This window comes from Nymphalis io, chromosome 20 (assembly GCF_905147045.1).
Source record: "Nymphalis io chromosome 20, ilAglIoxx1.1, whole genome shotgun sequence".
Taxonomy (NCBI): domain Eukaryota; kingdom Metazoa; phylum Arthropoda; class Insecta; order Lepidoptera; family Nymphalidae; genus Nymphalis; species Nymphalis io.
In genome coordinates, this window is record NC_065907.1 from 10,840,914 (window position 1) to 10,854,312 (window position 13,399).

General features: G+C 32.2%; 1 protein-coding gene across 1 annotated transcript in view; it reads right to left on the minus strand.

The window, feature by feature from the left end:
* The window catches only part of LOC126776628 (homeobox protein Nkx-6.2-like), a 50,432-nt gene extending 38,160 nt beyond the window's left edge, over nt 1-12,272 (minus strand). The window contains exons 1-2 of the mRNA XM_050499279.1: nt 11,966-12,272; nt 1,336-1,350 (exon numbers count right to left, since the gene is read on the minus strand). Coding sequence (XP_050355236.1) covers nt 1,336-1,350; nt 11,966-12,272 — 322 coding nt within the window. The remainder of the gene's footprint in view (nt 1-1,335; nt 1,351-11,965) is intronic.
* Between the last annotated feature and the right edge of the window lie 1,127 nt (nt 12,273-13,399).

Below are 13,399 nucleotides of genomic sequence, written 5' to 3' on the forward strand. Positions count from 1 at the left end.
AGTTTTCATGTGCTTAATTTGTGATTATAATTCATCTCGTGCTTTACGGTGAAGGAAAATATCATGAGGAAACTTGCATGTGTCTAAATTCACTGAAATTCTGCCACACGTGTATTGCACCAACCCGCATTAGAGCAGTGTTGTGGATTAAGCTCCATACCTTCTCCTCAAATAGGGAGAGTAGGCCTTAGCCCAGCAGTGGAAAATTCACGGGCTTTTTCTGTTATTGTTACTGTAAGGCATGTCTACGTCGCAAATTGTAAATATTTTGTAATCGTTTTGTAATTCCGATAAACTACGTCGATGTGCATTATCGTAGAAGACACCATAACGTTGTCCACTCCTGAGGAATCACGCTGGCCCCTCTTCTCGGCTGTTTCAGAACTAACTTCTCAATCAGTGACGGTATCAAGACAGTACTAGTAGTGCTAAGCGACTGACAATATTTCAACTAATTATTATTAGCATTGTGAATGTAAAAATGTTTGTCGGATAATTCTTCTTACGTATACGTTTTAATGTTATTCATTCAAGTAGAGAGGTGATTCTTATTCAAAAAAAAAACTGCACGAGAGCAAAGCCACAGATAATTAAGTATAGAATAATATTAATAACCATGTTTTGTTCATAGCTCTGTAACATTTTTATATCTGGGTATAATCATATTATTTGTGTAGTAAGACCACATTATATCATACAGTAAGTAAATTGCCCGTAAGTTCCACTGCTGGGTATGGCCTTCTCTGCTTTAGAGGCGTAGATTTGGAGTTTATTCCACCACATCTCTAATGCGGGTTACTGATATAGACATAAAAAGAGTTTTAAAATCTGGCGGCACCGTCTCTAATCACTGTATAACACATCGGTTACTAACTATTAACTAATATTTGAAAATTATAATATCGGACGCCGAACCTCTGAAACAAATTCGAATTTTCCACGGGGCGCCATATTTAAATCGCCCCGCTGTACGGAACAGTGTCGGTATCCCGTAGGGTTCATCCCTTGGAGATAAAGCGGTGCGGGCTTGAGGGTGATTTCATTAAAATATTTATCGCGCACAATCAGACACCCCATTACGACTGCACATTAGGACCCGGTTTAAACACAGATCTTACTGTTAAATACAAATGACATTTAAGATGAAAACTGTAGAATCGTATTCAAGCAATTTACACTTACGAGTACAAGTTTTTTAGTATTTACGCAGGTACAAGTTATCGTATCGATTATATCGTATATTTACCTATAAATTTCCGTATATATGTATGCATATGTATTTTTATGTATGAGTATGAGGGCACTGATTTTTTGTAAAAACATTTTTTTACACACATACAAATGTTTTTCCTGCACTATCTAAGGTTGTCTGGTAGTAAATGGCTTTAGCCCATCTTTTGTAATATTCATATAATATGTTAACGTCCAATTAAATTAATGACAGGATTCAAAGGCACTCTATAGACTATAGTCTTGGATTAAGTATGTATTGGTTTTTATACACGTAATGTTTAGTGGCAAGCGAACAAAATAAAACTTTTTCACATTATGAAATTTTGTAAACGGACATTACTTCATTTTAGTACGTAAGCCTGTCGCAGATTTCTTAAAAAATAACTTAAAATAATTAAACCTTTCATTTAATTAAAGTTATTTCGGTCGAAATCTTTGATAAATATATTTTTGTTTGTATTTTTAATCTTCTTTCTACTATTGTTAGATTGTTACTATTCATTGCTTCGTTTTTGTATTACAAACTGTTTTGTACACGAATTAAATTTCGTTACTAAGTTTTAATTACTTTAATTAATAATAGTCATTTGCGTTATAGTGAAACCGCCAACGATCGTTACGTCAGGTATTTTAACTACATATTAATATATTGCTCCAATTTTGTACGGGTACTTAAGAGTTGTAATGGTTTTCATATTATAAGTATAATAACAAAAAATCTATCCTCGAAAAGGAGAGGCCTTTACCCAGCAGTGGGTAATTTATAGGCTGTTAAGTTTCATTTTTGCTTTCCCAAAAAATAATATACAAAGTAGATAAATTTATAAACAAACAAATATATTATAAAAATATATTGAAAAATATATTGAAAAATAATAATCATTATTGTTATTGTATAAACAATATAATCAGAAATTTTCTTATATTCACTATTTCTGTCAACAATCCGATTTCTTATAAATACACTAAAATATCCTATTACTATAAAAAAACCACCAGAAGACATCGTTTGAGTCTAATTCAAAAAATCGGTTCAGTAATCCCACAATGAAGATTGTGATGCTGTCTCAAAATAAAAATATGTAGGTACTACCTAAGCTAAAATAGTAGAAAAAGCCCGAGAAGCGCGGACAATACGTTTGTGTGAGCTATTTCTGTGGCTATTCGAGAAAGAAAAGTTTGTATATATGTACAGCCGGAGCGAGTAAATACAGGAAGCTTTCGATCTGTAAAGTGGAGATGAATTTAATGAATGCAAAATAATTCCGCCTATTTCTTCCTTTACCATTTGTAATTTAATTTCATAAGATCATTGAGATTGAAATTTACGGAAATATTTTAAGATTGGTTTAATTCTATTACAGTTAATAATTGTTTGCATTTATACATTGTAATAATAATTGTGCGAACGAAGGTTGATTTAAGATCTTTTATCATCATCATCATAGAACATGCCATTGAAAGCAAATTATGTCTGTATTATAAGTATATAATATAATTTAGATTTTGTGGTTTTTAGTTGCTACACTTTAAAGTACTTTGTCTTTGAAAGTATTTTTTGTATGCGACGTCAAATTCTGTTTTACATAAATGCGTTGATAATATTATTTGATAATTCGATTTATAATTTAACTTAATCATTGCGTTGACGGGAAATTATGATTTAAGTAACATGATAACAATAAAAAATAACGTCTTGATATTTACTTCAAATAAAGTCTTTATATAAAATCGTACACAACAGTATATACCCAGTAGCATATATTGAACGTTAAAAAATGTCAAAAAGCATATCAACGGAGAGAGCATACAAATTCAACTTGCATCGGGCAACTTTAATCCGCGACATATGCTGCCCCGTACGTGGGAGTGGGTCCACCCCACGCCCCACGGGGTGGGAGGTAATTAAAAAAATGTGTCCCACTTCACTCGGGCAGGCGACCGCAACCCGCCCTGCACTAATTAATAACATCCGACCGGACCCACTGTGCGCGCTCCAGCGACTGAGCGATAATATATTTTATATTCCTTTTAACACAAGATGACAGCCAAATCGATGTAGTTTATTTTTGTCATCATATATTTTGAACCAAAATTTTATTAAATATACATATTATTAATAACGACTGGGTTTGTTGCACGTACTGTTCGGTGAAATATATGCTATATATATGACTTGTAAAATGAGTATACAAAATTGTTTATACCTACTTGAATAGAAAAAATATATTTATAATTCATATTGTTATTAGAAATGAACTCAAACATTCAGGTAACCATTACATACTTCAGTTGCATATCTATTCTATATAAGTGTTTTGATTTAACAAAATTGTATTCTATTAAACAAATGGGGCTCCGCTAAAACTTTGATAATGATTGTGATGTATTGGAACTCTATGTATTTTTTTTTTGGTTCACGGAACTTAGAACTTTGGAAAATACTGCTGTATCTCCAACTATAGTATAGCAACGTGCATGCTTCAGTAGAACACCGTCCGTACATAAAACGTCCTGCGAAGGTTTTGTGATTTTAATAAACATCAAGTGTTTTCAAAAGCGCCATTACGTTGCTTCGGATCGCGGATTATTTGCGTTTGTTACGCTTTGTATGAATTTAGAGTCACAAAATATCTTTACGATAATATTTTAATACGCCACGAATGAGCCTGGTGGGGCTTCGTGCAAGTTCGTCCGAGTAGGTACCACACACTCGTCACGTTTTCTACCGCTAAACATTACTACTAGTGAGTCAGTCAGTGTAACTACAACTACAAGCATCATCATAACATTTTAGTTCCCAAGGCTGGTGATGCCTTTAACTATGGGCAGTGACAGCTTATCATCAGCCTACTTATTTTAAATAAAGTATTATATTAGAAAAATATTCCATACCGATAGCTTCAGTGAAATCCTTATCATCATTTCATAATCACAATTCAATTAGAGTCACCGACTTATTTTTTCTGCTGATAATTCGTGTATATGTATATATAATAAAAATATTAATATATAAATATTAAAATATATGTATATATATATTAACTATCCAATCGTCCCGGCTGCGCACATGTATAGTTAAAAAGAAAAACGTATTTTGGATGGGATTTGCGTTAAATCCGTTCTTAGTGTGCGTCTACGTCGGGGAAGGAGTAACTGTCAAATTCAAGTCAATTTGGCGGATCGCTTAGATATATATATATATATATATATATATATATATATATATATATACGGAGTAAAAGGCTTCACTACAGTGTTTAGGTTATATTAATTTCATACATCACTTTATCTGAATTATATTTATTTACAAAGACAAAATGTGGAAATACTTAATAAATTAATCAATAACGGGTTACGCAAATATTATTGTTATTGAATTTCAATGATATTATTAAATGGAAGATTTTTTTATAACAGTGATATTAGAAAGCGCGGCCCACACAATATAATATAATTGTTTGATATAAAGCTATTGCGATGTATCGACGCGTTATCACATTGTTATCAGCTCGCGTTTAAGCTGTAATATGGCTAATTAAATTTTCTATCCAACCGTGATAAATACATTGCCTTATTAAGCTAGTTATATTACATTACTTAAAGCATCGTTTTATTAATATGTTTTCGTTTATCCCGATCGTAAATTGATGGAAATCAGTAGATATTCCCTTATGGTTGATATGCACTTTTTACATATTATATCAAATAATTTCTGACAGAATAGCGCGACAGGTATAAAAAATATTAGTTTGTAAAATTATCAAAGCATGGAACCGAGATCAAATTAATCAGTATATAACGCAAATATTTTATACAATATTATATACATGGGATAAGTATTGGATTAGTAGCTCTGTGGAGATTTTTATGCGAGATAAATATATATTTAGTTGGTATATGACTGCTAGTGAAATAACTGCAGACGTTTTCGGCGGGTTTACTCCTGGAACCGGCAGAAGCTGTACATCATAATTACTCACCTTATTTGGCGATACAAAAATTCTTCTAAAATCATTCTTGAATAGTCTATTTAGATTTTATGATCGAGTGGTAGGAAAACCTGCATTTATAACATTAAAGCAGCATTGTGGAATGAGCTCCAAGCCTTCGAATCAATAGGGGGTGAAAAATATATTTTAAATAAAATAATGTATACGTAATAAAAATTGTAACTAATAAACAATTCAGTGACACAAGAGCGCAATACTTATCGATTGAAATCGATATTGCTTTAACGTACTCGTAGTATCGTTAAACAAACAGACATACAGAGCACCTGTTCCGCGATGTATCTGAGCCGGGAATAGAACTGATAACACTATATTATTCAGCGAATGTAATTAGCGTGAAGCTATCAGCCGAGTGGGAGATTACGCGAGATTACACGCATTACGGCTGTAATATTGTAATATTCAGATAGCCTCGGGGAGATACGAGGAATCAATAGATATTAATTAATTAGAAAAACTAAATAACCTTACCGACTTTGTAATTCGTTTTGCGAGAATTATGAAGCTCATACCCGGTCGTATTTTATAAAGGTATATTGTAATATTATCTGCAATAAATAATTATTAAAGAATGACTTAAAGGTGGCAGGGCAAGTTACTAGTTAACATTTGTTGATAAATATGATGAACCTTTGGTTCGAGGATATAAAATTACATAAAATCTTACAGCTAAATTTAAAACTCTCAACCGATTGAGAAGTTTTGACCACACTTAGTGCCATTATGTGCAATATATGAAAAGTATAAGTGACGATGCATTGTCCGTTGATTTTATTTTTTACAGGCTTTTATTCAACTTGCAATGCTCGTTTGTTAGTTCAAGGTCAAACTAGAAGAATTAGAACCGCTTCCTGTTCCTACCGAGTTGAAATTTTACATGTTGGTCGAGTTGCGATGACAATGCATTTTTTATTTTAACTACACCCAGGATTGGATCCAAATGAAGGAAATCCTCAACGGTCAACAGGATAGACAAGAAAAATTATAAATGTTTTTTTGCTATTAACTAACGTTATATTTAAATGCAATTGTATAGTTTAAAGTGACAAAAACTTGTCTAGGTAATTTAACTAGTAAACAAAATTAGATTTAATTTCATGTACATTATGATTAGTATTCAAATCGGGCGTTTTCGTCAAAACAAAGTGTACTGTTTTACGATAATTAAGTCAAATTAAAATATGCTTTATTTAAATAGACTCTAAAAACAAAATGAAAAATATCTCAATTCAATTCTCATAATAAAGTTCCGTCCGTAGTCTAATACAAAACTCATTTTTGTTTGTGTAATATCAAACTTTTTTTATGAAGAATGAATACAATGAAGAAATGCTGTTGGTATCATTTGTCAGAATTCCAAGCGGACATGACTGTACATTCGTTCATTTATAGGAGTATATGTTATATAGTAAAGACTATGTAAACAAACGTTATTTCTTTACCCCCGTGAATAATAACATTTCTTGACATTTCTCCAAGACTTTTCCATCAGCTATTGTAAGTGAGTTCGAAACCCATTTACAATATTAATAACATAATATTCGTATTTTTATTCTGGCGTGTGTCCAGTGGGACGGCTCTATTGTATGTTCGCATTTGTTTAACATGTAATATACTTTAGTAGTATATTATACAATGATATAACAATTGTATTAATATAACGTTTCTTATTGCAAATCTACGAACGATGGACTTATCGACTGATTTAAATTACTTAATACAACTTGTAAGATTTTAGGAGTGTTGTCATTGTTGGGATGGTATTTATCGTTTCGATATTTGTTTATGTTATTGCTCTTGTTGTATATGGGTTTTATACAATTGATGACCTCCTGACTGATTTCGATTTACCAACTGCGCAGGACATATTATAGTGCACAAGTGTGTGCCCAAGCACAGATGATCTCTTTTTTCCCTCAGCACAACCGTAAAGAGTTCAGGCACAGTACCAATGACTTTACGTTCTTTAAGAGGTTCGGGATTGCACACATTTCCAACTTTCAACAGACTTCAACAGAAAAACTCAATCGCTTTTCATTGGTCCGACCTGGGGTTTGAAACCAGGACCTCGGGTTCTACGGCCTTATATATAGTAACTAGGCCATTAAGGCAGCCATTATACAATTAGTGGGTTCACGGACTATAGCACACCTTGGGAATTAAGAAATCCGCTTCCTAGCTGTTTATGATAATGAAAATTTCCTCTCCAGTCAGAGCCTTTTCTTTTTCGAGCCGCTGTTTTACGTTCTGAGCGTTTACGTCGATTATATGAATAAGTAAGTATAATGCATCTACATATAGATTATAATAAGATAAATTATATTAAATTCAACGTAAATGTGATATTGCAGGCTGCTTCTTACTTGATATTTACACATAAACTTTACAAGACCCTAGTTTCATACGATGAAACATTTTCAATAAACAAGTCATTTTGAAATATTATCAAGAAGTCCATTAAGTGACATGTGATAGCAACTTCCTTTGTTACAGCCCGTAGGTTAATTTGTAATGGTCTATTAAATAATTCTAAAAGTATATCCATTAGTGTAATTTAAACGTCGGAAAAGGACTACCGAGTTTGTTATCGCTTCTTCTCGGAGTCTATATATCTTTCGATTTATTTTAATCTTGTTAAATGACGATTTAGTGCTTGGGAATAGGTACTTGAGTAAAATGTATTTTGATTTTATTGTTAATCGAAACAGTCGAACCTTCTCCTCAAAAGGAAATGAAACTTTACCCATTTACAGGCTACATGTGTATATTACAATCAAGTACTTCGCTTCTTAGCAAAACAAAAGCCAACATAAGTAGGCTACCAAGTAGCTAAAGTGATCATAAAAAATTCAAGCATATTAATTTCATTTTAATTAACAATCGTAAAATAATTAAAGTGGAACGCTTCTTTGTTTAAATGATATTAAGTTATAATTAAAAGTAACTTAAACGTGGATGCTACTTTTATGATACTGTGCTATGTACATACGTATTAACGCATATTTTATTGTCCTTACTAATATTATTAATGCGAAAGAGAGTTTGTTTGTTTGTTACGCTTTCACTTCGTAACTACTCAACTATATATATAGAACCTACTTGAATAAAGTATATTTTGACTTTTTGATTGCAATATTTAATTTATTTTATATAAGGAAGATGAAAATTTTCTTAAAATTCAAACATTTTCAAACTCATCATAACATTTTGCATAGTCAGGGGATGCAAAAAACACACACACTCACACGCGGGCAATGCCACAGGGAGATACTAGTTATTAATATTATTAAACTCCAGACTACAACAAGAAAAGAGTCGAAGTGAGTGGTTATAACATTTATATATATATAATAGTAGACTCGAAATAATCCGTAGTAGATCTTCGGTTAGGATTATCGTATCAGGATTCTATTTGATATGAAGCTTTGTGTTGTTTGTTCCGTCTGGGAAGGTACCACCCACTCATCAGATATTCTACCGCTAAACAGCAATACTTATCGTTGCGTTCCGGTTTGTGGGGCTATGTAACTAGAACACAAGAGACATAAGATATTAGTTCAAAAGGTTGGTGGCGCATTGGCGATCTAAGGAATGGTTAATATTTCTTACAACGCCAATATCTATTGGCGGCGTTGGTGACCACTTAACATCAGGTGGTCAATTTGCCCTTCCGGCTACTTTTAACAAAAAAAACCTACAGGACCATGTCCAGACGAACATATCAATACGCAAAAATTATTACATCGATTTAACAAAACTTTTTTTGTTTTTAATCAACTACCACGCCTCAAATATATCTCTATTTGCTTATACATTTTAAATATTATTTTTTTTTTTATTCAATATGAAATATTTTGCTTTACCTAGAATTTAAACAAAAAAAAACTCTCTGTTTTAGTAATGCTTGCATGCATGCATGTTTTTTATTTTAGGCTATTGGGCGTATTATAAAATTGTATTAACTTTTATTATTTAAGAAATGTTATATTCTTTTACCTTTTACTACACTAAATGTAACGTTTGTGTTGGCAGCATATGTATGTACAAGGCGTAGACTGAAAAGCAGCCTAGCTGAGACTACGACCTTATCACCAAATTATCAAATATCATATTGTTAACTCTTTTTTATGGTTTTGTACCTTAATTTTGTCTTTGTATCTTTTGGTAAATAAAGTTATTTATTATTTATTATTATAAATCATTTTTTTTCTCATATTCCTGATTCTCATGTCCTGTTTCCTTATCCAGGTCTCAGGCTACTTATATGTTAAATTTAATTATAATCGGCAGTCGTTTACTCGTAATGGAGTAACAAACATACAGAGTGCATTCGCATTTATTATATTAATAATCCGATTGCGATTAAACATTGGCGCTATGAAACTTCCAGAAGCTACAAGCTTTAAAATAATATATCTTGTTTTAATATAGAGATAATGTTCCGTTTAATAAAGTATTATGATAACATTATCCAATTTAAATAAAAATATTAAAATATAATTTATAATTTAATTATGCATGTAAATATGTAAATGTATGAGTATTTGCTTATTTCGTCTTTATGGAATAATTATTATATTTTTTTAGTACATATATACATTTTATAGAAACATGTTAGGAAATAACTTTAATTAAAATTTCTATAATCATTTTACGCTTTAAATTTAAATATACACTAATTATAGTAGACGGTGTTTGTTATACGTTTTGTATGACTAGATATTTTTCAAAATAAATTGACGGCCTGCATTTTAATTTGTTATTTTATTTATGTGAAAAATATAAGTATTTATTTATTTGTTTTCAATTGTTATTAATTTCGAATAAACGTTGTAGGTTCCAATTATAACATACTAAGGTAATCATTTCATCTTATGTGACATGAAGAAACGACTATCAATAGCAAGAATTTGTATTTAAGTTTAAGAAAATTTTCATCTTCCTTATTTATTTATATAAAATAAATGAAATATTGCAATCACAAAGTCAAAATATACTTTATTCAAGTAGGCTCTATATATCTAGTATATTTTAATAAAAGCTACCACCGGTGAAGAACAGGCAACAAACTCAGCAGTTCTTTTAAACAATAAAGAAATCCATGTATTAATCATATACAATTATATCTATGTGTCCTGTAGGAACATCAACGAATACCAATAATATAATGAATATGTTTATAATATATATATATATATACTATCTTATATCATAAATAATAAACATTGCTCTGCTTATTTTAGAAAAGCCTATAGACATTTTCATTGTAAGAAGCATAATCTAGTCCTCCAAACGTCAACCATAGAATATTGCGTCTCATATGTTTAATGCATGTGCATTATCAGACGGCACTCTATATGTAGGCCCGACGGACACGGGTGACGGAAGCGGTCGTAACGCGACCGACGCGACCGACGCGACCGACGCGACATTAGATTAATTACAATTTTAAACTATATAAAAATATATTTTAATTTAATACAAGATTACCTACATTTAAAATCAATTGCCGATTTTTCGTTTTTTATTAAAATTAATCTAATTTTAGTGATTTATGATTTGGTTTTCGTCAGTCGAATAAAAATTCTTTTTTATGACGCTTGATTAATATTATATAATAAAGCAATGTATCAAATATTACAAATATTATTAAATATCTATTTGTTTATTTTTAATAGTAATTAAGTACCCATGTCATTATGCATGTAAATAAATGATGTATTGAATTGTATATTATGTATCTACAACTAATAAAATTATTTTTCGAAGAGCTTACTAAGTTGTATAAAAAGGTTTAGGTTAAGAGAAGACAGAACATTAGTATATATATTCAATGTTATTATATACCTTTGTCGATTTCAACATATAATGTTCAACAATAAGCCGATTGAAAATGAGTGTATAAATTAACATCAAATTTGTAAGTGAAGGAACTAATAAAATAGACTTTAATAAAATACGGACTTGTAAGTCTGAGGAGATAGAAAAATATCGATATGTCAATGTATAAAAAAAAATAAACATTAGGAAAGAAGTTTAAAAATATTTTGGGCTTTTTAGAGCCCCGCCTCTGGATCTAGATACAGTAACAGCCTGTTAGTTGTTAGATCTAGATACATATTTACTTAATAACAAAATACAAAAAACAATTTACCAGAACCTTGTGTACTCACTTTAACAACAAAATGACGTAAACTATTTTTTTTTTGTCAAGTGCTCGCAATAAAATCCAGTAATTTCTGCTTTTAAAGTTATGTTTTTATGTAAATGTTCAATTAAAATATTAAACAGAATTAATCACCGTTACATTTAATTACAGAATTAAAAATCTTTGTAATTATAATATTAATAAACCAAAATATTTTTACAGACAAGGCTGAATACATAATTGAATGTTTTGATTGATTGACAAGCGACAGTATAAAAACAACACAAACTTAAATGAATAGAGATCATTTTAGTTAGCAGTGTAGGTGCGCCGTGTAGGTAAGTGTAATATAATATAATATGAATTTATCGATTCATGTAGTGCAACGATAACACTCATGAAAATTACGATTATACAATCACAACGTAAAGAGATGAACAAAATATCAATGTTAGAAATATTGGTACAGCGCAACAAAATATTGGGCAACGAATTCGTTGATGTCTTTTATAAGCGATACAATTTTCACTCATCTGTTGTATTGTAAATACTAATGAATGTTAACACTTACTCGATTGCAGTCTCTCCCTCCACGCCATGGGGTTCGACACCAGGCCCTGGAACCCTGGCCAGTAAAGCGGCTTATGTTGCAAATAGTGCGCCATCCCTGCCGCCGCCGCCGCCAGCGACAACCTCGGGGTCAACAAACCAGTGCCCATATTCGATCCTACCGACGGCCGGGATAATATATGGTCTATCCCGTGAGGATTGGGAGCCGGAGGAGGCGCCTCCGCCAGGGAGCTCAGCGCGGCCAACGGAGCCCCGAATCCACCCTCCAGAGCCCTAGAAAGAGGCGGCGAACCACGAAGTTCCGACATTTTAAAGTTCACAAACACTGGCAGGTTAGTTTAAAACATAGTCTATATCACACGTAATGTTCAAAGTAGTATCACGTTACGCGCACACATTGATATCTCTCAAAACGTCTGTCACGACTCGATTTGAATATCGAAGGCCGTCTGCCAAGCGGCCGCGTGCGCGGACCGACACCAAATGAAAAGCTTCACGGACGGGAGCAAACAAAAAAAACGTTGAATAGAGAACGCCCAGTCAATCTAAACCTTATATCCGAGTCGCCGCCCATTCGCAGCTCCGACACGGAAACTGTCGTCGTCTCGCTCGGTCGCGCATACGCGTGAGAGAGACACACTACTCGTAGTGTTAACACGAGAGCGTAGATTTAACGAATCGCTATTTAATGGCGCTTCTTGTCTCTTTATAATTAAGTCGGGTGCAGTTTTTGCGGTGCCGCTCCCCTCCCCCCGGCACCCGTCCCTCCCGCCGCTCCGTACTATTGTACCGAATAATAAGTCCCAAACTGAATAGAGCAGTTTATTTAATGTTGCTTTCTAAATACCGGAAGGATCTATTTGTCGCGATAATTTATGTGACAAATATTTTATTAATTGACACTCGATGTAAGGAAATAAAACACCCAGAGCATTAACTCGCCATCTGCCCGAGGGTTCCTGTATGCGATACATCATAGTACTTAGCAAATTATTTAGACTATAATAAGCACGTGAGTAGGTACGGAGCGAGATAACTGATAAAAAAATATTCTAATGACAAACACTTAAGTACTAAGTACATCAGTATGGACGAGCAGCTATAGGTACCTGCGATGCTTAAACATTTTTTTATTACTTACTGTTTGACAAAACCCGTTACAGTAATATTAATTAGGTACCTAAAGTAAAAATCAAATTATGATTGATTAGGATTTTTTATATTTTATTAAATTCAAAACTTACTGGGTAGCACAAGTAGGTTGTGCTAATGAAAAATTTGAATTTACTTAGAAAATAATCTATGGTATATACTTTTAGTATAATAGGTTACTGGTAAGACTGCAATGATTCATAAACTCTACCTACATATTCTTTAAAATTAAATTTCCTTGAAAACATATTACTCAAATAATAATTGTTACACACATTATAAA